Genomic DNA, 26,849 nt, shown 5'->3' on the forward strand with positions numbered 1-26,849 from the left:
TGACGGTGCTTCCGTTGCCCTCCGCCCTGGCGGTCAGAGACCGCCAGGGTTGGAATGAGGGCCATTGTGTTGTTCAATGTCTAAAGGATTATGAGGTAAGTACTTTAGAATTTCGATCTGACATGTTGGGTCAACTGCTTATTTCCCTCCAAAAGCCATTTAGACCGGTTTCTTCGGCTACCCTGGCTAGATGGGTGAGATGGATTTTGTCTGAAGCAGGCACTGACACTTCCAAATTTGGAGCACACTCTGTTAGGGGTGCTATGGCGTCAAAATCTTTTGCTCTTGGTTCTCGTTTGGAAGATATTTTGAATGCAGCATATTGGTCCTCGGATTCCACATTTAAAAGGTTTTATTATAAGCCTATTTTGGATGTGTCTTCTGTACTACTGACAGGACTTTAAACTACCATAATATGAGCCTCGGGTCCTGACATAGAATGACAAATTTTCTAGCTATCGCGTTTAGAATATTCAATTCTATTAAGGACACGGAGGCGAGTATTATCCCGCCCATAGTTATTATGTTTCTGATATGTTATACTTTGTTTTCATAATGTTGTTATGATTTGAAACAAATAATTTACTGAAATTCCCACCCTGTTATTATATAGCAAAAATATGTGTTGATTGTTTTTCTGCGCTATTATATATGAGACAGTGTTTATGGCTTGCTATCTTTTTCCTTTCCTAGGTCAAGAGGAAAAAAGATTCAGAGTCCTTTGTTTGTATTCCACAGAAGATTTTCATCTCCTCCCTCATTCTGGATGGGATATTCATCATTCTGGTTCAGAAGATGGTTGTTCTTCAGTTCTGGACTCCAGGTTCATTGTGACTTTGTTCGGCACTAGTGCTGTTTATCTGACTTTGTGCAAAGAAAGAGGAAGAGTCTTTGTGTCAAGAAGGTTTTATAGGGTTGGACTCTATGGTTGTTATGGTGCTACTGTGGGTTCATGGGATTTGTAGTTTTGTGTTAAAGTGCTTTCTAATTGGCTGCCGAAGTTTATTAAAGCATAGAAAGAGAAGCATAATCCTCGTATCCGTGTCCTTAATAGAATTGAAAATTCTAAACGCGATAGCTAGAACATTTTTCAGTATTTTCAAATGGCAGATGCTAATGTCACACGTGTCAGCAAATCCCTCTTCCCTATATCAGACCGCCTGCGATCTGCATCAAAGTCGTGTTACCTGTACAACTTGACACTCCTTCAATGTAGATTGATATGGTTTTGTCAGTTGTCTCAGCCTAGTTTGAGGACAGATTGTGGAAGAACCCGTTCAATTAAAGTTAATGCAGCAGAAATCACAGACTCTTTGTGAGACTTAGCTGCAAGTTCACCTCTGCATTCAGTGCATTGCTCACCTCCGCTGCTATAATTAAGCTTGTAGAGGGAGACACAATTATTCCCTTTTGATTTTTGGCATGCCAATCAAATTGAAAGGTAATCAAGTTACAGGGACTAATTGAAAAGAGGCCGTGTCAGGAAGCCATGAGAGCTAAGGGAAATGTCAGACAACACTTTTTCTTATTGAAGGTACATTTTATGGACATTTTTTTCCATTAGTAACAAACTATGGCCCTCATTCTGACCCTGGCGGTCTTTGACCGCCAGGGCGGAGGACCGCGGGAGCACCGCCGACAAGCCGGCGGTGCTTCAATGGGGATTCCGACCGCGGCGGTAAAGCCGCGGTCGGACCGGCACCACTGGCGGGGTCCCGCCAGTGTACCGCGGCCCCATTGAATCCTCCGCGGCGGCGCAGCTTGCTGCACTGCCGCGGGGATTCTGACCCCCCCTACCGCCATCCAGATCCCGGCGGTCGGACCGCCGAGATCCGGATGGCGGTAGGGGGGGTCGCGGGGCCCCTGGGGGCCCCTGCAGTGCCCATGCCACTGGCATGGGCATTGCAGGGGCCCCCGTAAGAGGGCCCCTAAATGTATTTCACTGTCTGCTGCGCAGACAGTGAAATACGCGACGGGTGCAACTGCACCCGTCGCACAGCTTCCACTCCGCCGGCTCGATTCCGAGCCGGCTTCATCGTGGAAGCCTCTTTCCCGCTGGGCTGGCTGGCGGTCTGAAGGAGACCGCCCGCCAGCCCAGCGGGAAAGTCAGAATTACCGCCGCGGTCTTTCGACCGCGGAACGGTAACCTGACGGCGGGACTTTGGCGGGCGGCCTCCGCCGCCCGCCAAGGTCAGAATGAGGGCCTATGTCTAATCATTTGTTTAGCAAATGCACTAAAAGAAAAAAAAAATACTCTATTAAAAAACAAATGCAATTTGAATACCCATGCTACCAACAATGGTAGATTGAGGTTGTAAGTAGCCGGAAGGATTGTGCGTCGAATATCATAGTAAAAAATGTTATCTGAAATATAATTTTGTTTACTAAAATATTGCTCCATTGGGAGGAGAATTGTTATTATTAACTAGAATCTAGCAATATTTCTGTAAATGATATAACAGACAAGCTATATTTTACATGGCAGCTGCCACTCAATGGGGATGGCGGGCGGGGAGAGCAACGGGGTGAACATTTAAAAAAAAAAAAAGATTACCTGTGGTGGAGATGTGATCGCCCCCCTCGCCCCCCTGTCCTCATCCTTTTCCTGTTCCCAGGCTCCCAGCCAATCATGATGCTGCTGTCACCTACAACAGCAGTGTCGTGATTGGTCTGAGCAGCCTACTTCGCTGGTCAGACTAGGGGTGGGAGCCTGGGCATGTTCCCCACTTGGCTGTGCTATACAGCCGGTGAGAGAACATGCAAAGTGTGCATGTCTTTTAGGCTGGCCCAACACGGCCGGCCAAAAGAAATGCGCACTTTGTGTGCACATAACCCTCCTCAGGCCCCCTCCCTGCAGCCCAGCCCCGCCCCTTCTCCCAGGAAAAATAAAATGATAATAACATAATGTTATTATAATTTTATTTTTCCTTTCCCCACAAGCCAGTGTGGCAATGCTCCTCCCCGTTAGCGGAGGAGCCGCCCCTGATACTTTGACTGTAATATTCTGGCACTGTAGCGCCAGGAGTACTATTTTGCAGTAAGGTGCCCAATATTGATGTGAGTGTGGGAATCCCAACACCCATTACCACCCAACTCCTTACCTGCAACCAGTTGTGACTTAGAGATTTTTCCACACTGAAGCGTTTGCGGATCTTCACCTGTAGCAGACTATTGATCAGGTTCACAGCTGTAGAAAGGAGAACAGTAAGAAAAAACTTGAGACAAGAAGCGTTAGGTGCTGCATGTCTTCAGTTGCAGGCATTAGAGTCTAATGGGACTCCCAGGCATGCACAGTGCTGATCCCATCAGACAGCAAGCATTGGCAAACCAAATAATTCTGGCATCAACCTTTTGGCTTTGTCAATGGTTTCTTTAAAAAAAATTCACGACTTTTGCAAAACTTACAGCTAAGAAGCTGCAACTCTCAGCAATCTAAAAAACGTTTTGGTTAAAAGCAAACTTTTTTTAGTCTCGAAATGGACACATTATGACAGAAATGACTTGCATCTAAGAATACTACTTTAAGTGTGGATGTGCTCCTTGTGGAAGGGCAGAGATATGTCACTCACAGTGAAGTTAGCTAATGGATGAAGTGGGTGACCTATATGCTGTAGTGGGCAGAATAAAAATGTGAGTGAGTCAATAACAGTCTAATAGGTGAAGATGGTTAACTGAAAATACCTGTAAGTAAGCATACAATATATACAATTTTAGTACAATCAAAAAGTCTTCGCTAGTGGCAAACCTTTAAATGAGAGATCAGGACTAATTTCTGTTTTTTCTCAGAACACACTGTTAAAGGCATCTCTCTGAGTGTTAAAAGTGTGAGGCAAAATAGGTTTTTTACTTTGCTTACACCAGTTATACAGTAGATTGTGTATGAATTCCCTATGGCCTTCAAAGGCCCACATTACAAGTGGCTAGTGATTCCAGCCTCTGGAGTTTATGTTATCGAGAAGTACCAGGCAATGTAGAGTCAGAAACACTGTGCTACTTCGTTAGACTCTGAGGCTCTACTGGGAAATAGGAAATTGCAGGGAAACCCAATTTACCACATCCAATTCTCCTTGTTATTCTACATTTTCACCTAGATTCTTTGGTGGTTTTGAGTAGTAAGAGGTCCAGCAGAAATTGTGTGGGCTCATAGGTTTCTTGCTACTGGGCTTTTCTGAGATTATGAGCAACTCATAATAAGCCCCAAATGTTGAAATCTAACCAACAATCATGCAACAATTATGAAATTAGGAGTAAACAAAACAAAAAATAAGGTACCAGTGCTGAGGAATGTGAACATAAAGCTGCTCACCAGATAATTTCACAAACCGAGTCCATATTCTCTATCAACATTTGGTAAGTTTAATCAAAATGAATCATAAGATCTCACCTTCCTCAGAAATGTCATTCCAGGGGTATTTGGGGTACATGAAGGCAGCATTCTGGATCTGATCATTGATGTCTTCCTCCTCATTGAAGGGGAATGTGCCGCTCAGGCTGACGTAGACGATCACCCCTACAGACCACATGTCCAGCGAGCGGTTGTAACCTTTGTTCCGGATAACCTCTGGGGCTAGGTAAGCAGGAGTACCCACCACTGAGCGGCGAAAGGACTTCTCCCCAATAATCCGAGCAAAGCCAAAGTCACATAGCTTCACCTTTGGGATCATGGAATGAAAATGTATTAAGGGGTGTAGAAATAAAAAGAACACTATACCAAGGCTACCAAGACAACAGTTACTCCGCTTCCATAATTTCACACCGCTCCATTATTTTTGGCGCAAATAATTACCTGTTTATTGCTTGTGTTTTTTTGTACTTTCTTAATCTTCTCTAAAGAAATTAAAGACCTTGCAGTCTTTCTGCAAACTTATCTGAATAATATCCAAAAAATCTGCATTTCAAATATGCCCTCTCTCAAATAGGGCATGGAGTAACAAATGTTGAAGGAGGTAGAAAGATTTAACAATAAATATAGCCAAACCGAATATCTATGAATTGGCTGTTCTAATGTTTTATCCCAATTTCCCAAAAGGGGTGCACATGCATAGTTTCCACTGCTGGAACTGGTTTCCAATTACAGAAAACATACTGAAAGATGGCTGCTGGTGCACACACAATCATTGTGACACTTGCATACACATACATTGTGACGTGCAAATATGTGTGACATGACGTGTTCATACTCTTGTGTCATGACACAGGAGCCATTTTAAATCTACTAATCCAACATGGCAAACGGCCATGTTATATTGGTAAATTTAAAGCAAAAGTGAAACAAACCTTGACAAAGAGTAAAAAGAGGAGAGGGTAACGCAGTGGGACTTTTCAGCTGCTGGAACCTCGTAAAACATAATATATATAAAAAAATGAATATTAATAATCATTTCAACACTGGAGTGGGTGGAACGTGGGACAGAGAGCAAGATGGGCAGCAACAGGAAGAGGGGACGGTGGAAGTTGGGAAGATAAGAGAGTATACCAGGGAGAGAAGGGAGTAGAGAGAGCTAGGAAATACACACATCTCTATCGAGTAGAAGGATACAACTCATCAATCAAAACACTGTGGGATTGAAGTGCTCCTGGCCAGAACAAATATGAGAATAGGGAGGAACACCATTGAATCAGGAGCAGGAAGGTGGGATAGACATCAAAGCAATTTGATTAGGAGCAAGGGGGTGACTCTAAAGGCAACTGATGCATTTGTGGTGTACTGGAAATAATAAGCCTGGCCAACAGAGAGCTAAAACTGGCTGAAGTTGAGATCTAAAGAGGGGTTTGTCATACTTAGGCCCTTTTTTACAGTTTTTTGGTAAACCTGCAGTATCACACTAATTCAGTAACACCATTACAGCATTTGATACACGTGTTATTGCAGCATTTAATGGTGTTTTAGTTATGACACTTTATGGCTGGTACTGTCATTTTTACTCATGCTTCAATGGTAGTATTATTCCATTTGTAATGCACTTGCACCATAGCAAATTAAATAATAAGCCATTTACCACATATTTACCACATATCCTGTACACATTTCACCATTCCAAAACGAGGGCTTCACATCCCTCAGTGCCTACATCTGACTATTTTCCAGTACACTTAGCAAACATTGAGGAGGTATAGTGAGACAAGATGTAACAATGGCTTAGTACCAGGGAACTCTCTGTACTTTACTTGACTTAGATCTTGGCAATTGTTTTTTACATGCAGGGAATAAAGTACCATTTCAGTTTCACACACCTCCTCACTCCATCCCTAAAACCTTTCTGTGGAATTTTGAGAACTAGTCTGATTCTCCTTCTAGAAAAGCAGGTTTTGATTATATATTATTTTCCAGTATTTGAATAAAAATATGACAGGAGAAAATGTATACTAAGACCTTACAAAATGTCTGGTGATAATAGGGGGGCAGAGAAGGTTCTCTTGGATAAATTAATGGTAAGAATATACATGCAAGCCTCCCGGGTACCGAGGTCGACTCCTTCGTCCAACGTCAGAATGGAATTCTCACTAGTAAGGCAATCGCTGGCTAGACCAGCAGAATTTATAAAAGATTGCCATAAATTGTGGCTCTCTCCGGAAGGGACGCTAACTAACTTAGTATGGCTGTAAATTAATCTTGAGAGGCGCAATAGTAATTTTAAGGAGTATCTTGAAAAAAGTCTAGTACAGCTGTATCTGGGCAATTTATGGGTTAGTATCCTGTCTGGCACAGTATTTAGAAAAGCAGTTAACAAATCAATCAAGCTCCAAAGCTGGTTAGAAACTATGAAGGAATTATCCAGGTGGTCACATGGGTGGTTGGCTTCAAAATCATTTAAAGTATGTAAACAATCACCCATTATGACTGCTCCTTATTCTTTGAAAATCAAGCAAAGTCTTTAAAGGCTAAGACTGGGAGATATTCCAACATTAGACTTTCTACCTTAATGGAAGAAAGATGTCCAAAGAGAAAATCAGGAATGTAGGCTATGTCATCAGGCTGTGGAGTCACAAGTACATGTGGTCTGTATTTGTCCAGCGCTGGCTAATTAGAGAAGGAAATTGTTGAGAAGGGAATTCAATGCCCTAAGGGATCAGAGCCTGTAGACCAGCCCTGATTGAAGCATTTGATCCAAGAAATGAAATTCTGAACATCAGGCTGGTCCAGTTCCTGAAAAACTTCTCCTCCCTGGTCGCCTCATCTAGTTCCTAGTGATAAAGGAGCAGTATCAGGGCATGCTGATAATAGTGCTCTATGTTTGCTTACTCCTAAATACCCCAATAATTGCCTTCTAATTCAATGGAAGGGGAGACACTCTCCTGATTTATGAGTTCACTATCAGTCAGTGAAAGTACTAATATGAGGCTCTTATGAGGTGCTAACACTCTGAATTAGTGAAGGCATTAATATGGAGTTCTGGAGCTAGGTTAGTGTCTGGTCTCCAAGTCAAGTGCTCATACTTAGTTGCTTAGGTACTCTTACAGTGTTCATACTCAGCCCAACGCCCTTTCAGTCCAACTTTGCCCAGGTTGTATGTTAGTATTGAAAACGAAGATGGGCCACTCTTGGTATATTTTATTACGGTTTAATTATTAAATTCGATTGATATTTATTTACCTCGCAGATGTAATGTTATGCACTTTAGCACCACTTTGCACATATCGATGCTTGCATTTTAATGTTAATTGTTTTGATATTCTGTACCTAGGAACAAAAATTAATATACATTCCTGGTACAATATTTTTAGCAAAATGTGCAGATGTTCTGTTGTGCACACTTTGCATGATTTTGCACATTAGTAATGTTAGCATTTTTTAAATGCAAATCACTCTGATACTCTGCTTCCTAGGAAAAAGGACTAAAAGAATTTAGGGCTATGGCCAAGGAATATCCGAAAACCTTGATTAATAGCCTGATTTGCACATCAATCCTGGTGGATTACGATGGATGAGGGTGGGCTAGTTTGTGATAATATTTGTCTTATTGTTGAATAGAATTGTCTCTTAGCTGAAAATTTAATTTTGGGGTTCAGATATTTTTATTGTCCTGATTACAATCTGAGCTATGTTTGCTTTGGAATTGGATTGTTTTATGTGTTTTATTAACTAATACAATTATTTACCACTACACCATGGTGCTAAGAGGTAACAGAATAGGCTACATTTATCTCAGTTGATATTCTGAATTTCTAAATCTCCGAAGGAATCAACGGAGATGAGGAACTATCAAATTCTAAATGTACCTGTGGGAAGGCATCGTCCGAAGACAGTAGAACATTCTCCGGCTTCAGATCACAATGTGCGATGTTCATGAAGTGGAGGTGACGGAGAGCCACTAAAATCTAAGGAGATAAACATAGAAGAGCATGAATGTACATGTTTGATGTCTTCTCTATAAGTTACATATAAGTTGAACCGTCCATCAATTTCTTTTCAGCTGCCCCATTCAAGTCAGCCTTTGATGTAGGCACAATGTTAAAATATGGAACAAATGCAATAAGGATGAAACACTCTATATTGCAGCCCACAGCCTGTGGCTCTACTATTCTTTTCAATTGTACAAGATAAAGGTATACACTACAGACAAAAAAGCCAGAGACATGTTATAGTACAAATAAAGCTGAGCAGTACTGTAGTACATGGTCCTTACTGTAGTGGATTCATCTTAACCAGAAGAAACATTCAGTGACCAAGGACATAGTGGTTGTAAACTGCTGGGATACAATGGAGGATATAATTTAGCCATGTGGGCAATGTTCTTACACTAAAAAGCTCTTAGTTAGTTATAACAACTTCCGGGTCAGACAAATTAACTTTTTGATGTCCTTGAAAAAACGAGTCTTTGACTGCACTATGGGTCCTCAAATAATATTTCAATGTATTTAATAGCAATGTTAGTCCTGTGTTAAAGATGTCCACTGACTTAATTGAAAGTGTTATGTACATTTTATCAATGCAAAGATGCAATTAATATCAGATAGAGGACACCCACCTGTGTGGTGATGAATTTTGTGACCCGTTCTGGGAGCCGCCCCTTCTCACTTGACAGTATCATCTCTAGCATGTCCCCATGCAGCTTCTCCATGATGACAAACACCCTGTCAGGTGTCTCAAACATGGCCTCCAGATTGACAACCCCAGGGAAGCGCAAAGCCTGAAGAAAAAAATAGGGAAATGTATACATGTTGGAAAAGCCTGCAAATGAAGTCTGAGAAAAAAAATGCAATTGTAGAGGTTAATGATAAGCTTGGGGGTTTGTCTGTTGAAGGCCCCAGGCTCTGACCTACCCACCACTGTGACCATGAGTACAAGAGCTAGAATTTCTGCAGCCCCCATAACAACCTGCGTAAGGGATGCCACAACTGTGACAACCTACAGAGACATAACATAATAAATTACCTCAAGACTAGACTTTGGTAATTCTTTGTGGGCTTCCTTTCCCAAACGGCAGATTAACTGATTACAAAAGTACAAAAAGTGTCTGAAAGAGTAATTTCTTGCCTTCAGAGATGTAATTCAGCATTTAAATATCCAAAACTCCTCAACAAACAAGTTGCAATTCCACAAGATGGATACAATCCATGGATTTTTAGAAAAAAAAGATTAATAATTTGTGCCCACCTACTAGAAAATAATCAAGCCTTCTCACTCATCTTCCCAATGTTACACAATGGGCATATCAGATAATATCAGGTCAGGAACCCCCAATAAACAGACTGAGACATCCCTTTCTGCTACAACCAAAGAGTAAATGAAAACGCAGTAACACAATAAGCCAGTTGGGTTGAAGTGTGAAAGATATGTAAGGCACACAGCACTAATGAGCTACTGGGACATGTCAACCAGGTTTGAGAAAAGAGTGATCAACAGGTAAAACAGCTGCAGCTAAGTAAAGAAAGTAAGAAACCAACTGAACTTTAACTTCCAGCCATTCCTGGCAAATCTGGAAATCCAAGTCTTTTAAATGCCCAAGTGCTTTAGGTGCATTGGCCAGAAGGTTTTATAGTTCCAAAGATGGATGTCCCAATGGAACTGGAAGGTCATCAAATGATGACAACGGAGGACAGAGGCTCAGACATCACTCTAGTGTACAAACCTGTCAACTGACGGCATCTTGAACGTCTTATCCTGTAACTGGATGGACAGACACTTTATTGCACAGGAGAGAGATCCTTCGCATACCAGAGGTACATCTCACCAAACGGAAGACAGCCTAAGCAAATTGGAGGTGTATAAAACTAGAGACCGCATGTTTAATAATTTGCACTTTTAAGAAGAATGGCAAAATAATCCTAGGTACAAACTCAGCCATGTTTAAGGACTTCAATAAGGTGTGCTAAGACAAGACTTAACCTGATGATGTTGGCAATTTTGAATTACAGCTGCTTATGCTAGGGTGTCTACCACTAAATGTTTCCCTAGGAGAATGAGAGGCCTAGAGGCCATGGACAAAGGCAGACTCCTGCTCTATCTTCATCAGGACACCATGACTCAAAGGGTTCTTCTGAGGCAGGTGTACTCAATAGTTAGCAGTGGGTCATTCAGTCACAACTACTAACTACCAAGTGAGGTCTCAACTACTGGACAGCCAAGTGAGGACATTCCTCTCATCAGTGTTGATGGACAAGATGGCCCAAATCAAATACACTCCAATGGTGACTGGAATCCCAGACCCCTTTTTAGCTTTATCCTGCAAGGAAGCTACCCAAGAACAGTTATTTTATACTTTAACACTCTTTTAGTCTGGGCATCTGGTGCTTTATATGTAAACTTAAGCGAACATTTATTTTTGGGGAGATGAACAAAAGATTAGAATATCACAGGTAGTTAAAAGACTGCAAATGTTTTTAAGCATGCTCTGTCCAATTGTAAGAAACAATATCAGGGAATGTGCCTTTAGCATCTGTCAAAAACACAGTGAACCCCCTGGTGGCTAAACACACATTGCAATACTACCATACCAATGTCAAGCTACAGAAGTGGTACAAAGTGAAGAAAGGGCCAGCCGCTGTTGCAAATTGCAGGGCCTGAAGCTGCATATGTTTCATGTTCACTTTTGCACCAATTTCAAATTGTCCTTTTTTCCAAATTTGGAAGTTATTACAATGGAATCATGCAAATGAGTTACCAAAACTGTGCTTCTTGGACTAGGGGTGAAGAGGGTGTGACATAGCGGCTTTAGCTGCCCACTTTGGAGCTGGGGGGAACCAAGTTTGAGTCTCAGCGTGGGTTCAAAACCCTTAATCTCCCGTGCCAAAAGTTCGGCACGTTGAGACCCTGAAGGTTGATTTGCTGTGCTTTACAAATCCTGGATCCCAGATTAAACTTCAGCAGTACCGACTTAGGGCCTGATTTAGAGTATGGCGGATTGGATACGCTGGCACAAATGTGGCAGATAACTTGTTCGCCATGATACAAGTGCATTATATCCTATTGCCATTATAATACAAAGGATGAGATATCCATCACATTTCTGATGGAGTAACCTGTCTGTCAAACTCTAAATCTGGTCCTAAATCTTTATGGTAGTGATAATTGCGTGTCTATAACTTTACCAGAATTACAGATGTAAGCTTCTTCCATTACTTTCAGAATCAAAAAAAGTCATTTTTAAGTACTGCAATTATTCTAATACTTGTCAGCCCAGATACGTGGACAATTCAGTCCCATAAGTGGTTTGCCTTTGTCATGTGTTGTTTAAGAGTGTCACACTCGGAGGTGAACAGTTCCACAGGCATGGAGTTGGCACAGTAGCTGTGTTTGTCCCCAACTGACCTCAGGCTAACTATAACAATTAGTCAACTACAGCTGCTATATATGTTGCTCTTTGATGTCGTGATGTTATTCAATCTCACTGTGGAAAATTATAATTTGTTCAATATCTCTAATAAATTAAATAAAAGAAAATCTGTCCAATGGCTTTAGCTTCAATAGAAGCACTTTTCATTAGAACCAGTGTCCCTGAATCGTGTACCTCAAGAATTAAGACCAGTGGCGGCTGCCACTGAACAGGGGTTGCGGGGCAGGAGGGCTAAAAAGAAACTAATAAAAAAAGATCACTTACCTGCTCCGGCGGGAGACGGGTTTGTCTTTCCTCTGCCCTTGTCCTAAGTAGCCTCGTCCTCTTCAGGGTAGCACACAGACTCCCACACTCCCCAAAGCCAATCATGATGCTGCTGTCATCAGCATGACAGCAACATTGTGATTGGTATGAGCCGCCTGGTCCGGCACTCACACAGGGAGTGGGACCCTGTGCACTTTCTCCTCCCAGCTGTGCAATACAGCCGGTTGGAGAAGTGCTCAGTGCGCATGTCTGTTTGCCATGGCCTAACTCGGCCGGCCAAATAGATATGCGCACTTATGGTGCACATACCACTTCTCCTCCACCTCCACCACACTCTAACCTGGCTCCAGATGAAAAATAAAATGATAATAACATTGCCTTATTATAATTTTATTTTAACTTTTTTCTGAAAGCAGTGGGGTGACGCTCGTCCGTGTTAGCGGAGGAACCACCACTGATACTGACATGTGTAAAATATTTTCTGGTATAATCTGCTTTTCTACTTGTGATAGACCTTTACATGTTCAATTGTAACATCATTTTGGTAGGACCCACTAGTTGTCAGCAAATCTCGATTGCAAGTTTTGGGGCAACATTCATACATCTAGAAATTTCCAACTTCACATTTCATCAGGTAAACTGGTAAAATGTGGTTGGGGAAAAGTGCTCCGATAAGTGGGCAAATGGTGGAAATAGGCATGCAAATACCTCATTCCCAGAATCAAAACCCATAACTGGAGAGAATCCCGTGCCTGATAATTACAGAACCCAGAGTATTGGTAATTATCAACTGTGAGATTTCCCACCTAATATCAGAAGTGAGGGCCTTAGTAGCTAAAAGATATATACTCACGAATTGAAAGGATTGAGCTTAATGCACTATGAAGTTATTGATGTGTTTAAGTGCATGGCCAATAAAATACAATATTTATGAAGCTAGCGGGTGCCCGAGGAAATTTTCAAAAGGTCTTGTGTCACTTAAGGCAGCATTTTGGGTGACTGTAAAAACCTAATAAGATCTGAATGAACAGCAAGCAACAATCAATTTTGCCTATTATATGTTTTTGATTTCATTAAAAAACCAATAAAAACATTTTATGAAAAAAATAAATTATCGCTCTTGTGAGTACATCATAGGGATATGTATGTATGGAGAAAGAAGTATGGTGGCGAATTCCACAAGTTAGACTTTCTGAATTATTCTTTGAAGGATACATTTGTTGCTAAAAAACATGGGGCATATTTATACTCTGGTTGCGCTGAAATAGTGTCATTTTTGTTAAGCTATTTCAGCGCAAACTTAACTCCATATTTATATTTTGAGGCTAGACCCATCTAGCGTCAAAATATTGGAGTTAAAGTCATTTTTTGCTGGCGGAAAACTACCTTGCGTCAATGAGATGCAAGGTAGGCGGTCCCGGGCAAAAAATGACTCTAAGGCCCATGCGCCTTATTTATCCTCCCATGCAAAATTTGTGCAAGGGAAGGAGGCGGGCCTAAATAATGGTGCTAAGCTTGCTTAGCCCATTATTTGACGTCTGGACCAGGGCAGGTGTTAGGGGACCTGAGGGCCTATTCCTATGGTGGAAGTCATGTGGTATGGTAGGTTTAGCATCAAGAAATGACGCTAGGCTGATTAGAGTCATCTTTTTTTTTTGCTCTAACCAGCCTAACGTCATTTTTTGGTGCAAAACCCCCTTCTCCCATACCGCCACCCCCACCCGGCTAACGTCATTCTCCATGACGTTAGCCCACCCTTTGGCCAGATTGCGCCATTCCATAAATAAGACGCCTGCCCGGCGTCTTGGAATGGCGCTAGCCGGCGGTAAACCTTTTGACGCTAAACTGCGTCAGCGCAGTTTAGCATCAAAAAGTATAAATCAGGGGAATAGTGCAATAAGCACAAGAGCTGCAGACAGCTGTCCTTCACGTTCTGGTCATTCATGTTGTTCCCCTGCACTTGTGCAAATTTTTTCCTATGAATAGAGCATAATTATACAATTACGCAACATGGCGTAAAACATATTTTGGGGAATTTAGCATAATAAGTGCAATGTGAAAATACCAAAATTATGCAAGAATACACCAGCATACAAGGTACTTACCCCAAACCTCCTCCTTACCGTCCAGGAGGTAAAACCAAATCTTAAAATTGGAATCTAAATTTATGCCTGGGTCCCTGGATACATGTAAACTAATATCCTTGATAGACCCATGCATAGGAAGTTTAGGTCACAAGAGCAATGGAACCTGATAAGAACATGTGGTAGGCTGTCGATCCTCTTCTTTATATTTCAGATTTTCCCAGAGAAATCCAAGAGCAGCAGAATAAAATCTTTAGGCCATGTATTATTAGGGTCAGGGTCCCTTCCTCTTGTTTGAGAAGAGGAGGAAGAGCAAACAAGTATATCTAGGAGTCATGAGTAGTATTTCCAAGGTGCTTTCTGTGGTTGTGCTTGGATATACTCTTGAGTCACTGTAGGCACTGCAGTATTCTTTAACACTTTCAACTGAGCTTTGGAAAAAGGTAAAACCTCCCTGTGGGTATGCTTTGAGGAGAAAGAGACCTCTTCTGCCAGTTTTCCTGCAACTGGGTGGTGAAATAGAATCATAGCTGCAAGAAGGCCTGGAATTGTTTTCTAGCACCGCTCTCCTTCATAATTGCAGTTCTAATTTCCACCAAACTAACCAACTACAGAATCTGAAGTACCAGAAGTACTTAATTTAACGATCCAAGTAGTAGGCTAGAACCAATGGCGAGCAATCCCTATGCTTCCATAGAATGAACCTCAAGGTTTCCATTCCACTGCAGAGAGACCACTTACATAGCAATGTCAGTATTGAGCCATGAAACAAATCCTGTATGTGTCAGTACAGTGCCACAGTGACTACTTTCCTTCATCTGGAAAAAGAGCTCACACCACCCTTTCTACAGGAGATGCCCATCATTGGTCAAGCACCCAAAGGACTTTACTGCTCCCACCACCAGGCTCCACCAACGCATCAGAACAGCAATAATGAAGGACAATCTACTCACCATCCTGGAAAGTTAACACCTCCTGGGCAACAATTTGCAGAAGCCGGGAAGATTGCACTTCAGTGTCCACCTTGATGTGGTAATTTATTAAGGTCTAGTGCATCATCCCATAACTAGTATTTTTTATTCCAAATATTCATTGTTCTAGTTGGAAGGCTGACATTGCTTTTATTCACCAGGATGTGCGTGGGACAAACCTACCTGCAGGATAGCCACCTCGTTCCGCAGCTGGCTCTCTTGCCGTGTTGGGAATCGCAATTTGTCAATGACTTTAATAGCCACGTTCCTCCCAGACTTCCTGTGTTTTCCTGCAGCAGATCAAAAGTGTTGGTTAGTCAGTATTTCTGGTGGCCTCATCAATCATGTTTTGAATGGCTCCCCATGATTTTACTGGTGATCAGTTTAGGAGATAGGAAGGTCTGCATCATCTTGATATCTCATTTTCCCTTCGACACAAATCTAACAGACAAATGACTCTTAGACTAATGTCATAGTCGAAATACCAATTCGGCATTCTTCTGTGACCTTATCTATTAAAATACATAGGCACTCCCTTGAAATTGGTGTGTGCTGGAATCCTTTCTTCCCAGTGCTTTTCACAGTCTGCACATGCTCAATTTATGAGGTCATTAAGAGAGATGCCTTTGGTGAGTTCCATATACATGGGGGTGCCGCTTAGCTAGTGGTGTCAGCATTCAGTGCAGTCACGATAATAATACAGGTCTCTAAGATTCCGCAGGCCATACAAAAAAACACCAGAAGAATTGAATAAAAATCACATAAAATTGCATGTAGTAAAATATGTACACAGCCCTGCAATCAAATCGTACACAGCATGTACAACCATACTTATAGATCATGAAATAGTTTATACATATATCATACAGTACTTTCATCCTAGTTATACATTTCTCTAAAAGCTTTGTCGAAGAAACAGTAACAGAGACACAGCAACCTTCCAATCAAAACATACATGGACTGGACTTGGCTATATAAAAGCTTGTTGTGCCATGGCTAAATTACTTGACCACCAAATTACTCAGCGTGACCGCAGCCACAATGTATTTATATACTGTAATGCATATCACATCAGATTGTAATAATTATAAATAAAATAAAACTGGTCTACATCTTCTAATAATAAATATTCTGAGTAGAGGAAATTAGGAAATGTTTCCTTGGTGTATAATTCACAAAAGAAATGCAACAAAGACTGAGTGGATTCAGAGTCACAAGGACAGGGGGCAAGGTCCTTTTTCACAGTAGGCTCCTCCTGGATAAGAGACCAGCACAAGACAATATTGAAACAGAACCTTACCAAATAGTACTCTTGATAGCTATAATATAATAATATATAAATATGGCCCCATATATTTAGTAGTAATTAGTGGAGTGTGCGCCACCACCATCCTCTTGCCCCACTCAACTACTACTCTGTTTCTCAATATGAAGGACAAAAGACCAACATTAGCAGAAGCTCTGGCTGATGGACTGATATTCTGAGGCTTCTCAAAGAGATCTGGATGTCATATTAGAAAGAATTGGACCTTCATGCAGGTCAGCCATTGGTTGTTACAGGTTTTATCTTGTTTCAAGCAGTCAGCAATCGACTTGATTAAGTGACGCTTCTGGTCTGGACCAAATCGGCAACCACTAAATAGAAGGTGCAACCTTTATAAGATCTTCTGCATATTGTAGACCCAATTCATCATGACATGCAGAGGTGGGTACACTCATAGGAACTCCTAACAGCCTGGGCAAAAATATATTTTCACTAATCAGTAGCTGAGCAATATCTTAGGGTCCCTAAATACCTGCCCTGTATTTAGCGACCAATATGCATCTTGCCTTATAGATTTTGATTATTACATCCAATAACCCAATTTACCAACAAACTTAAATATTGCAGCCCGTGACTGTTCAAACTGAGATCTCCTTACTCATACCAATGTTTCCAGATACCTTTAATATCAAAGGGGATCCCCAGGTATGTAAAGGACAGCACGCATAACAATTTAGTGCCACTAACATGGGACGTCTTCCACTTACTCAGGCCACAAACTATAGTAAAAGATTTTGATTTGTTAGTGGAAAGTCCCAGTCCATCAAAGAACACTGCAAAATTGATATTGAGGTTGACTAGGAAAGGGTCAAGGACACAGCCCGATGTTAATGAGGGGAGTGTACTCTCCATTCGGGCCACATCTAATACATACCTTTACATCCTCAAGGAGTTTAACAAGTGCACAATGTGATGAATACTTCCCATCTCCAACATCTCCCTCCATACCCTCCCTCTGCCAATGTTATCAAACACAGAGCTGAGGTCCAGAAAGACAAAATGTCAGCACCCTCTCTTTATCTTGGTGTACTTACTAATCAAGAGGTGGAGGTTCAGGCACTGATCAGTGGTTCCAAAGCCTGCCTAAACCCATACTGCAAGTCTGATGAAATACTTCAAGACCATAACCATAACCGATCTAACAAGATTCCAACCATCTCGGTTACCATGGAATCAATAAGAGAAATTGGACGATAAGAGCATGGGTCAGCTTAATCTCCCTTCTTGAAAATTGTAACAATGATCGCATTTGACAAGGACTTTGGTGGACCAGCATGGATTGCGCTATGCAACATATTTACTGAAAGTGTGACTCAAAGATTGAGATTGTTTTTTAAAGAGATTAATAGGAACTCCGTCTGGGCCAGTTACCATATTACTTGGACTCAGTTCTACCACTGAGATAACCTCTTTTAGAGTAACTAGTGGGATGCCTCCTTTCCTGGACTTGTAATTCTTGTCACTGTGTTACTAGCCGTATCTGCCACTGCATTAGATTCACAGACCTTAGTAAAATGTGTCACCATTTGTGGTGATATGGTCACATTAAGGCTGTGCTGGCATTAAGAAGTTTGCTAAAAACTTACAGATCTCATAATAAGCCTCCAAGGTACTTAACAAGTTGTCTTTGTACCCCAAACAAACCATTAACTATCCCCAGCTTCTTCCAATCAGGGCTGTCAACAGGTCTACATCAATAGAGACCACTAAAGAAAGCTGTCTCTTTATATAGTGGACCAAAGCGAGATACATTGTGTAAAGAGTCTAAACAAATCCCAGAGGAATTACAGAGGCACCAATGACACCTTAAATGGTATCTTTTGTGGTAGTGAGGGCGTGCAGGTAGGTATATCAGAGGTTAGTGCTAAGCATGTATTGTACACACATAGGCAGTAAGCGAGACATGCAATCTGACAACAGTTTATAAAAATAACACATACTTTTATATACATTTTGATACCAAGATCATTGGAATCGGGTGCATATGAATTTTTACAAAAAGTTCTGAAATTAAGGTGAGTATGTGGAGAGGTCCAAGGCAGCTCCAACAGATCACTTGGGAGGCACTGGGGCGTCCGGGTGCAGAGATGCTTTTCAGCCTTGATTGCCCTAATGTTATCATAAGGGAAAGAAATAGACACTGTATATGGGTACTTAGCAACAACTTACAGGACTGTTCTTCTGGACTTGAGGTGAGTATGGGGCAAGGCCACACCAACAGATCACCTCAAGGGGATCTGGGGAATCCTGGTGTAGAGGTGTGTTATGGCATTGGGTGTCCCATTCACACTAATGGAGATTGGTCCAGTCAGAAAGAGGCTGCAAGCAGGGACTAGGTGGCCAGTCCAAAGGAACACACAGGGGTGCTCAAGCCTTGAGATCCTCAGGCACGTAGGGACACTGTTGGCCCACTTCTCCGTAGGCTGGAGGGCTCGGGTACTCTGGTGTCTTTTTGCATCTGGTTCGGGTGCAGGGGATACTCGTGGTTGGATGGGGGCCAGCAGAAAGAGGCTGCGGGCTGCATTGAGAAGTCTGCTGTTGGCAAACCCAAGGTGGGCTTTGGCTTTGCAAGGCCTGGGGACCACGCTGGCACATATTGCCCACTTCAGATCGGGATAGGGTGCATGGGTGAAGTGGTGCTGTCTGGTGTTGGCTTTGGCAATCTGGAGTCATTGTGAGTCTTCTTTGGTGCCTGCAGGGTGCAGGAAAGCAGCTCTGCTTTTTCACGAGATATCCTGGTTACTTCTCAAAGCACTGGCAGTCCTTCCAGGCTTTTAGAGGCAGCACTGCTGCAGGACGACTCTTCTTTGGCGCAACTTTCAAGGACAGTAGGCAGGCAAGCATGGTGGGGGCCAAGACAGTTGCTGCTTATCAGTTCTTGCTGTAGTCCAGTGAATCTGAGGGTCCTGGTATCAGGGGGTCCCCAAAATACTCAATTTAGGGGCATTAAAAGGAGTGAAAGGTAGTTGCCAATGGGCTACTTACTCCTGGGTCACTACTCCCTCTAGATGACCACTCCCTTTGGGGAATGGGCATCACCCCGTCCCAGAAGTCTTAATTCTACCACCCACAAGATGGAATTACTAAGGCTGTGTTCATTTCAGGCTGATCACCCTAGAGGTGTGTCCAGGCTGCAAATGCAACATGCCTTCTGCATAGCTAATTTTCCTGCCTATCCAGGTGCCAACTGGGCCCTGGGGAAAGGGAGTTGGCATCTCCTTTGAAAGGGAAGCTAGATCTGCATCTTTGAAGGTCCCCTGCCTTGAAATGAAGATTTGCAGGTTGTCCTCTTTGGAGGGGTGTGTTAACACCTCTGCCAGAGCAGGTTTTGTTCCTGATGCCCGAGAGCAAAGGCTTTCACCCTTGGGGAGTCAGAAACCTATCTCTTGGTGGTAGAGTGGTGGAAATTAGTGAGTCAGCCCAACAGCAGTTTGTAAGTTTTCAGAGGGCACCTCTAAGGTGCCCTCTTGGTGCATGTATTAATACATCCATCACTGGAATTAGTGAAGGTTATTAATATGAGATGTTTGATGCCAAACATCCCTATTTTTAGTAAAGCCATCATGTAGCTCAGGAACTTATGCTTACCAGTGTCCTGCACATGTATTTAATATGGCTTCCCTCTTCACTTGCTATGTCTAAGAACCGACGAAGACATAGTAGGGGAATATTTGTTTGTGCAGACATGCCCTCACCTGTAATATAATGCACCCTGCCTTAGGGCTGTGAGGCCTGCTGTAGGAGTGACTTACATGTATTACAGGCAGTGTTAGGGGACATGGCACACAGATGTGTGCCATGTCATGTTTTTACTTTTCTGAGAACCTTGTCATGCAGCGTGCAGTGGCAATCTGTATGAGTTTGGTGCTGGGTCCCTTAGAGTGGCACAAGCTGTGCTGCAGCTCTTGGGGGATCCTCTTTAGTACCACTGCCCTAAGTTCCAGAGACAGCATTTATTGGGGACTTACAGAGGTGCAAAAGGGCCTGGCCACTTAAGCATCAAGTGACCAGGTGTCTTGTTTAAGGGAAGGAACACTGGCATTCGGGTCCTGGTTAGCAGGAACCCAGTGCACTTCAGTCAAAGTTTCATCAAAAACCAGGCAAGAAGTGTGGGGCTTCTGCAACCAGATCTCAGTTTCCTACAACCATTTGCGTCAGATGCCTCTATTCTTAGTAACTTCTAAGAACAACTTAGGTTTGTTCTGATTCAAGGAGGCTAGTGAATAAAGTTATCATCATCATCAAGAACCGTTTACTCAGCTGGAGTTCCAGCCAGAAAAGCACAGCTCGTAGAATACAACAAACATTTTTTAAAACAGTAATGAAAATACAGTGTACAATATAAAAACACAAAATATCTCAGTGGGACCCACCCCCAGATTTAATAACCATTATATGTCAAAAGCTTGTCCATGTCTCTTTCTTGTAACTAACTAACTTTTAATTAAATTAATCATGGCATAAGATGCCTGGATGGTAGTCAGCTTTTGCAATATGGTTACGCCTGTCCTGTGCTGCCTGCAGTTGGTTGCATGGAGATCTGAGACCAGAAAGCTCTTCCTGTGCGAAGATTACACACTACAAAATAGCATAAAGTGCAACATGCTTTGTTTTGTAACAAAGTCACAGGGAAAGTTGGGGGAATTAACATATCAGGTGACCTGGGAAGGGGCGGCGTGGCCAGCAAGCCAAGATGGGTGCAATCTAATCGTGCTCCGCGGTTCTTCCCCGGTTTACACAACCTAGTTCCAACCACCACCCACCCCGCACTCTACTGAACGGAGCCTCTGGCACGTCGACGGCTCCCGTTGCGGTGGTGAGGGATGCTGGAAGCTCTGTTAGAACTGTTGCATTGCATTTGGGGCTGCCGGTGTTCCTGGAGGAAACAGGGGGAGCGGACCAGGCTAGAGGAGTACGCCGTGGCCGCGCACGGCCCCTGGCGGCAGCTGCACTTGAGTGGGCGTCAGCTATGGTGCTGGTGATTGGGCGCCTCACTGATCTGGGAGCAACGGCACGCCTGTGCTGTCTGGGGACCTCTGGTGATCTGGGACGGCCCTGGGGCCTACCATGACTACACGCCAGCTAAGTAGAACATGGCCCTACCTCTCTATATCCTGGGCTCCCTGTGGCTGCCGGCGGGTGTTGGCACGGGCGCCTGGGGCTGACGCCCATTGAGACGGTGCCGTGTTGAGCAGAGGGGCTGGTCGTGCTGCTGCACCTCACTGTCTTTGGGGTGCACACAAGCAGGCCTGTCTTGCTCCGGCGCTTGTCGTTCACATGCAGGCGCCTGACCCTGTTGACGGCTGTGCCCTGTGCAGGGGGGGGCTCCTAGTTGGCCTCCTGACTACCTACTATTGTTACGTGGACTGGGGAGCAGACAATTTACTACTCCCTGGAGGCGCCCAGATGTGCTGCGTCAGCTGGTCATCTTGCCCGCCACCTATGGGTCTCTATGCGGTTTGACCTACCTTGTGGCGCCGACAAGACAGAGGAGGGGGCTGCACGTGCTGCCGCATCGCCCTTCAGACGGAGCATGCAAGCTGTCCCCCACCCATGTTTGCTGAAACTTGGCTTGTGCCTACAGTGACGCCCTGCTGCAGCACACATAATTTCCTTGCCAAAAACATGGTGGGCTCTGGCCGCCTCCGCTCCAGGACCGGCGTTAAACCTTCACCGGAAGCGATGCATCAGGATAGTCACAAGTTGGACGCTGTGTTGGCAGCGGTGGAGCGCATAGGCGCTTCTTTAGAGAAGGCCCACGCATCTCTGGAGGGCAAAATACATAAGGTGACCAACGACCTTACCTTGCTGCATGCGGACCACCGCAAGGTGCCGGACAGAACATGCACACTTGAGGACCGGCTTGGTGAGCTGACGCCCACAACGACTCGGCTGGAGTTTTCGCTACAGGACGCTCTGACCCGAATAGGCGAGCAGGAATACTGTGTTGAGGACGCTGAGGGCCGTACCCGGAGGAACAACATTCGGGTCATAGGCCTCCCGGAAGGCGTGGAGGGCCTGGATGCGGTCACCTACTCTGAATCCTGGCTTCGAGGGCTGGTGCCGGAGGGATCTTTGACACCCTTCTTCTCAGTGGAGCGTGCGCATAGGGTCCCTACCTGGGCGCGGCTGTAATGCTATGTTCTGTTACTATTAATAAACAATAAAAAGATTCATGCAAAAAATCAGGTGACTTGGGAAGGATATGCTACAAGAAAATGAATTAAATTAAAAAGGAAACTGGTAAGGTAAAATCTGTGCTCTCATTGTGAACAAGGGTCAGCACATGCCTAGTGAGGGTTTAATTGACACATAGTTTAGAGCTGTCTGGGATTAATAAAAAAAACCTTTGGCGAACTTCTTCTCTCCTCTTATGGAACAACTCTTTAACCAATGGTTTAGTAACCCTCGTAATAGTGTCTGGATTTAGAAAATGCCCTTCAATTCCCGAATTCATAAAAACAGATTTTGCATATATCAGCCAGGGAACAGACCAGGTGTTATCCAAATGGAGGCAGTCTTGTCTAATCTCCCTTGTAAGGTTGGCTTCTGGGGTCGACCACATTATCACCCATAGAAGTAACGGGGTAATTTTTAATTCTGTCCTCTAAATAGACTGCACCAAGTTCCAAATGGCAAGCAATAATTAGAAAGGGGCTGTGGTAGTGCCAACTGATGACGCAGAAAAAAGGGTTTTATGATCTTAAGGGAATCATATTTTTTATAACCCTTTTACTCCTGCTCCATAGGTCACTATTGCAATGCATTTTGCATTATAGATTGCAAAACGTTCTTTCACCGGTTTTTGTCCCATTCTTCTTGCAAAATTCAGAAAAGAATCAATTGATCTCTGGAAGTGTGGTCTAAATAAAAAGTCCTCACTCATCTTGGAACCAAACTCAATTCGCAACTAGGTAAACTTATTTACTTTGGCTATTTCAGTGTCACACAATTGAAATGTCATAGTTTTCGTTTTTTTAGGACCCATTATAATTACAAAAGATTTACCTAGGTTTGTTTTCAGGCCTAAATATCCATGAAATGTTTAAACCTATCTAAGAGGGTTTGCAGCTCCATAGCCGTTCACGCAATAAGCATGGCATCGTTTGCATATAGCAAAACTGTAATTGATAGTTCCTTGATTTTGGGTGTATCTTTCCCTACACAATGCACTGATTCCTCCAAACCATTTATGTAGAGTAAAAACAGCAGAGGGGCTAACGCCCAACCTTGCTGCACACCAGTCCTGGGCTAATTTCCAGAGAGAGTTCCCCACTTGTCCCATACTGGATTTTCACCAAACTGCCAGAGTGCATCCTACAAAACCAATTTATCAATGGCCTGTCAAACCCTCGTTTGTCCAGAATGGACCACAGAATAGAGCAGTTTACCATAACAAATGCACTGGAGAGTTGCATAAATGCGAGGTGGACGGACCCCCACATTTCACATATTTTCCCAGGATGGGCTGAAGGTTTAGGTATTGGTCAATGGTGCAAACACCTTTACAAAACTCTTATGGTGGACTAAAGAGTAATTGCTTCTCCTCTATCCAAGCCTCAAGTTTTAATGCAAAAATCCTGCCCAGGATCTGACATGAGCGGCCCAAAAGGGAAATTGGGCAGTAGCAGCTAGGCAGCTTTTTTTCTCCCTTTTTTAAAATCAGTACCAACACTGCCACCTTCCATGATGGAATTGGATGACCTGTAACTGCGGCCCTTAAAACGTTTGTTAAAATGGGAGACCACAAAATAACATTGGAGTTAAAAAGGTCCATAGAGACCCCGTCTGGACCAGATGCTTTCCCAGATTGGCTCTGATTGATTGCTGCTGCTATGTCCTCAACCTGAATTGACTGCTTAATAAATAAAGTTCTTCTTGACCCAGCTGTAGTTCAGTGGAAGTTACTGATGGGAAAATGTCTGTTCTGCAGGTAAATAAAGCAGTGAGATGTTCTATCCAGGAATAGACAATGATGTTAGTGCCAAGGCTGGGTTTATTATACCCTGAAAAAAGGGTTTGTTCACAATTTTCCAAAAACTTGCATTGTCCCTTACAGTGGGCACCTTCTCCAAATCCTCCCATCCTTCACTTCTGACCTCAGCTTTCCTTGTTTCTAAAGCTTTCCTAAAGATATTCCTAAAGAACTTGATTTCTTCCTGGGAGCAAGGTTTCTTCTACTACGGCCCATTTGACTTGCATGTGCACTGAGGTACAGATGTGATTAAATCAACACTTCAAAGGTTTATTGCTTCTGGCTTTTGTTAATTAGCATCTTAGCAGAAACAGATTAAGATACCTTGCCAAAAGCCTCTATAACTCATAGGTGGTTTCTCACTAGAGGTTATAATTGAGAAAGCACTTTGATTTGCCTTAGTAATATCATGCATACATTTATCCTTATCAATTGTTTCCCATCTGCATTTAATGCTCTCATTACATGAATACTCAGTTGGATGGGTGACATAATTTTGCCCCTCCTCAATCAGATTTAGGGAAAAAGAAACAATTAGTGGATTGTGGTCACTACTACATCTGGCCACTACCTCATAATCTTGCAGTAAAGCGAAAAGATTGTTAGAGATAATAACATGATCAGTATTGCTATCCTTCCTGTTGCCACTAAATGAGGATGGGAGAGATGCAATTGAGCTTCTATACTCTCGGGCAAAGCTCAAATTCCTAGCAAATAGAACTCTATAGGCTGCATCCCAATAACGTCCATGCTTAAAGTGTGTCACTTCCACCCCTCCCTGGTTTCTCAGACCACAAAGGCTAATAGAACTATCCTCACATAGGTGTAAGTTCAACTCTCCCATCCAAATAACAAGAACTTCCTTTCTATGCCCGAGCTGAACACTTACAATGTCTTCTTCAAGGTCATCAATAACCTTTGTTGAGTTATTGTCAAACACATTCCAATAAACATTTATCAACACAATTTCAAACATATCTGGCAAAATCATTAGGGATAACTGGTAAAAGCAGGTAGATTAACTTCCATAGTTTTGAGTTTAGTCAATTTGGTGGCAAAGAAAGTAGAAAGTCCACCTTTAAGTCTTCCCGTACTGGAGGGAGTTGCTAGGGTATTTAGACAGTGGAACCATTTAGATGGGACTCATCCAGAGCCCAAGTTTCCTGCAAACAGATTATGCCATGCTCACTGATGAACAATATCCAATCAGGATATACAAGCTTTCCTTGAATCCCTGCAACATTCCAAGACAGAATCTTAATACCTCCACTTTTTGATCGGCTGGCCTTTTTATTAAGGAAGATATAGTACTGGGAACCTCTTGAGAGTCCACATTGCTGATGTTATTTAAAATCATATGTCCCGCTACAGAGCATGATCTGTGGGAAAGATGGGTGAGCCCTCTCAAACAGAGCACTTGATTACATAACTTCCCCCATTGTTTATTCACATTGTTCGTGGACAGTCAATCCTGGCCCCCTTTGATGACAAAGCTGTGCAGCTGTTCTTTAGTAGGAACGCTAAAGAACAACTGGTCTAAATAAACAAAAGGCCCACCCGCATGGCCGACATACCCAGTTGGCCTACGCAGTCTATAAAAATACCCCAGTGGAAGAGCCTTAATTTTACTCTTTGATATTGTCCCCTAGGAAAGATGCTGAAGCAGCATATCAACAACTTGAGGGTTCTTAAAGTTGGTAATCAAACAGGCACCTGGGGAGTCTTTGGGATGAATGTACAAACAAGTAGTGCTTCTCACAGAGAGGACTTTTATTGCTAGGTCCTGTGTGGTGGTAACACATGGACATCCTTTAAAATAATTAAGTAAGGTGTGTACTCTGGTGGCAATTGAGAGTAGACTGTACTGGGCCTTCCAGAAATACAAGAACTGCTATTGCCAACAGGCACTTCTTTGCTCCTACTTGACGTTTGGAACCCCTCAGATAATGGGTCTATCGATCCAGTACTAGCCCCAGCATACCAGCTAGAGAGACCTTGAGACATAGTTGACACTTGAGGGTGCTGCATAACAGGCGCCTTGGGAATCTCTTGATAATGCCACGTGTTGGGCTTCGACAGAGTCAAGGAGAGAGCTCAGATTTTAACAGCTACTCAAATCTCTTTAGGCAGCCCTCCATATAACCATTGAAACTTTGCGTGTTTAAGACTAGAGTCCACCAACTCCCCACCAGGATGGGAAAAGTAGATAGGAAGACCCACCCCTGCACTAACAATGTGTTGACCTAGGGTGGTTTAGAGGTGTTACAAATTTGCTTGCTGCAATTACCCTTCTTGGCCTTCCTAGCAAGTGCTGGGTCGGTAACACTTGCTGGCAATGCTGGCAATGATGCAGAGTTGTTGGCCTCTAAGGAGGCAGTAAAAATTGGAGCAGGGGTGAAAGGGATATGTGGCACTGATACTGCAGATCCATGGACACTCATCAACAACAGCATA

General features: G+C 43.1%; 1 protein-coding gene across 1 annotated transcript in view; it reads right to left on the reverse strand.

The window, feature by feature from the left end:
• The window catches only part of LOC138259883 (serine/threonine-protein kinase D3-like), a 429,799-nt gene that overhangs the window by 62,502 nt on the left and 340,448 nt on the right, over positions 1-26,849 (reverse strand). The window contains exons 13-17 of the mRNA XM_069207839.1: positions 15,280-15,386; positions 8,970-9,131; positions 8,221-8,319; positions 4,385-4,652; positions 3,102-3,187 (exon numbers count right to left, since the gene is read on the reverse strand). Of these exons, the coding sequence (XP_069063940.1) occupies positions 3,102-3,187; positions 4,385-4,652; positions 8,221-8,319; positions 8,970-9,131; positions 15,280-15,386 (722 nt within the window). The remainder of the gene's footprint in view (positions 1-3,101; positions 3,188-4,384; positions 4,653-8,220; positions 8,320-8,969; positions 9,132-15,279; positions 15,387-26,849) is intronic.

The sequence above is a fragment of the Pleurodeles waltl genome, chromosome 9 (genome assembly GCF_031143425.1).
Source record: "Pleurodeles waltl isolate 20211129_DDA chromosome 9, aPleWal1.hap1.20221129, whole genome shotgun sequence".
NCBI lineage: Eukaryota > Metazoa > Chordata > Amphibia > Caudata > Salamandridae > Pleurodeles > Pleurodeles waltl.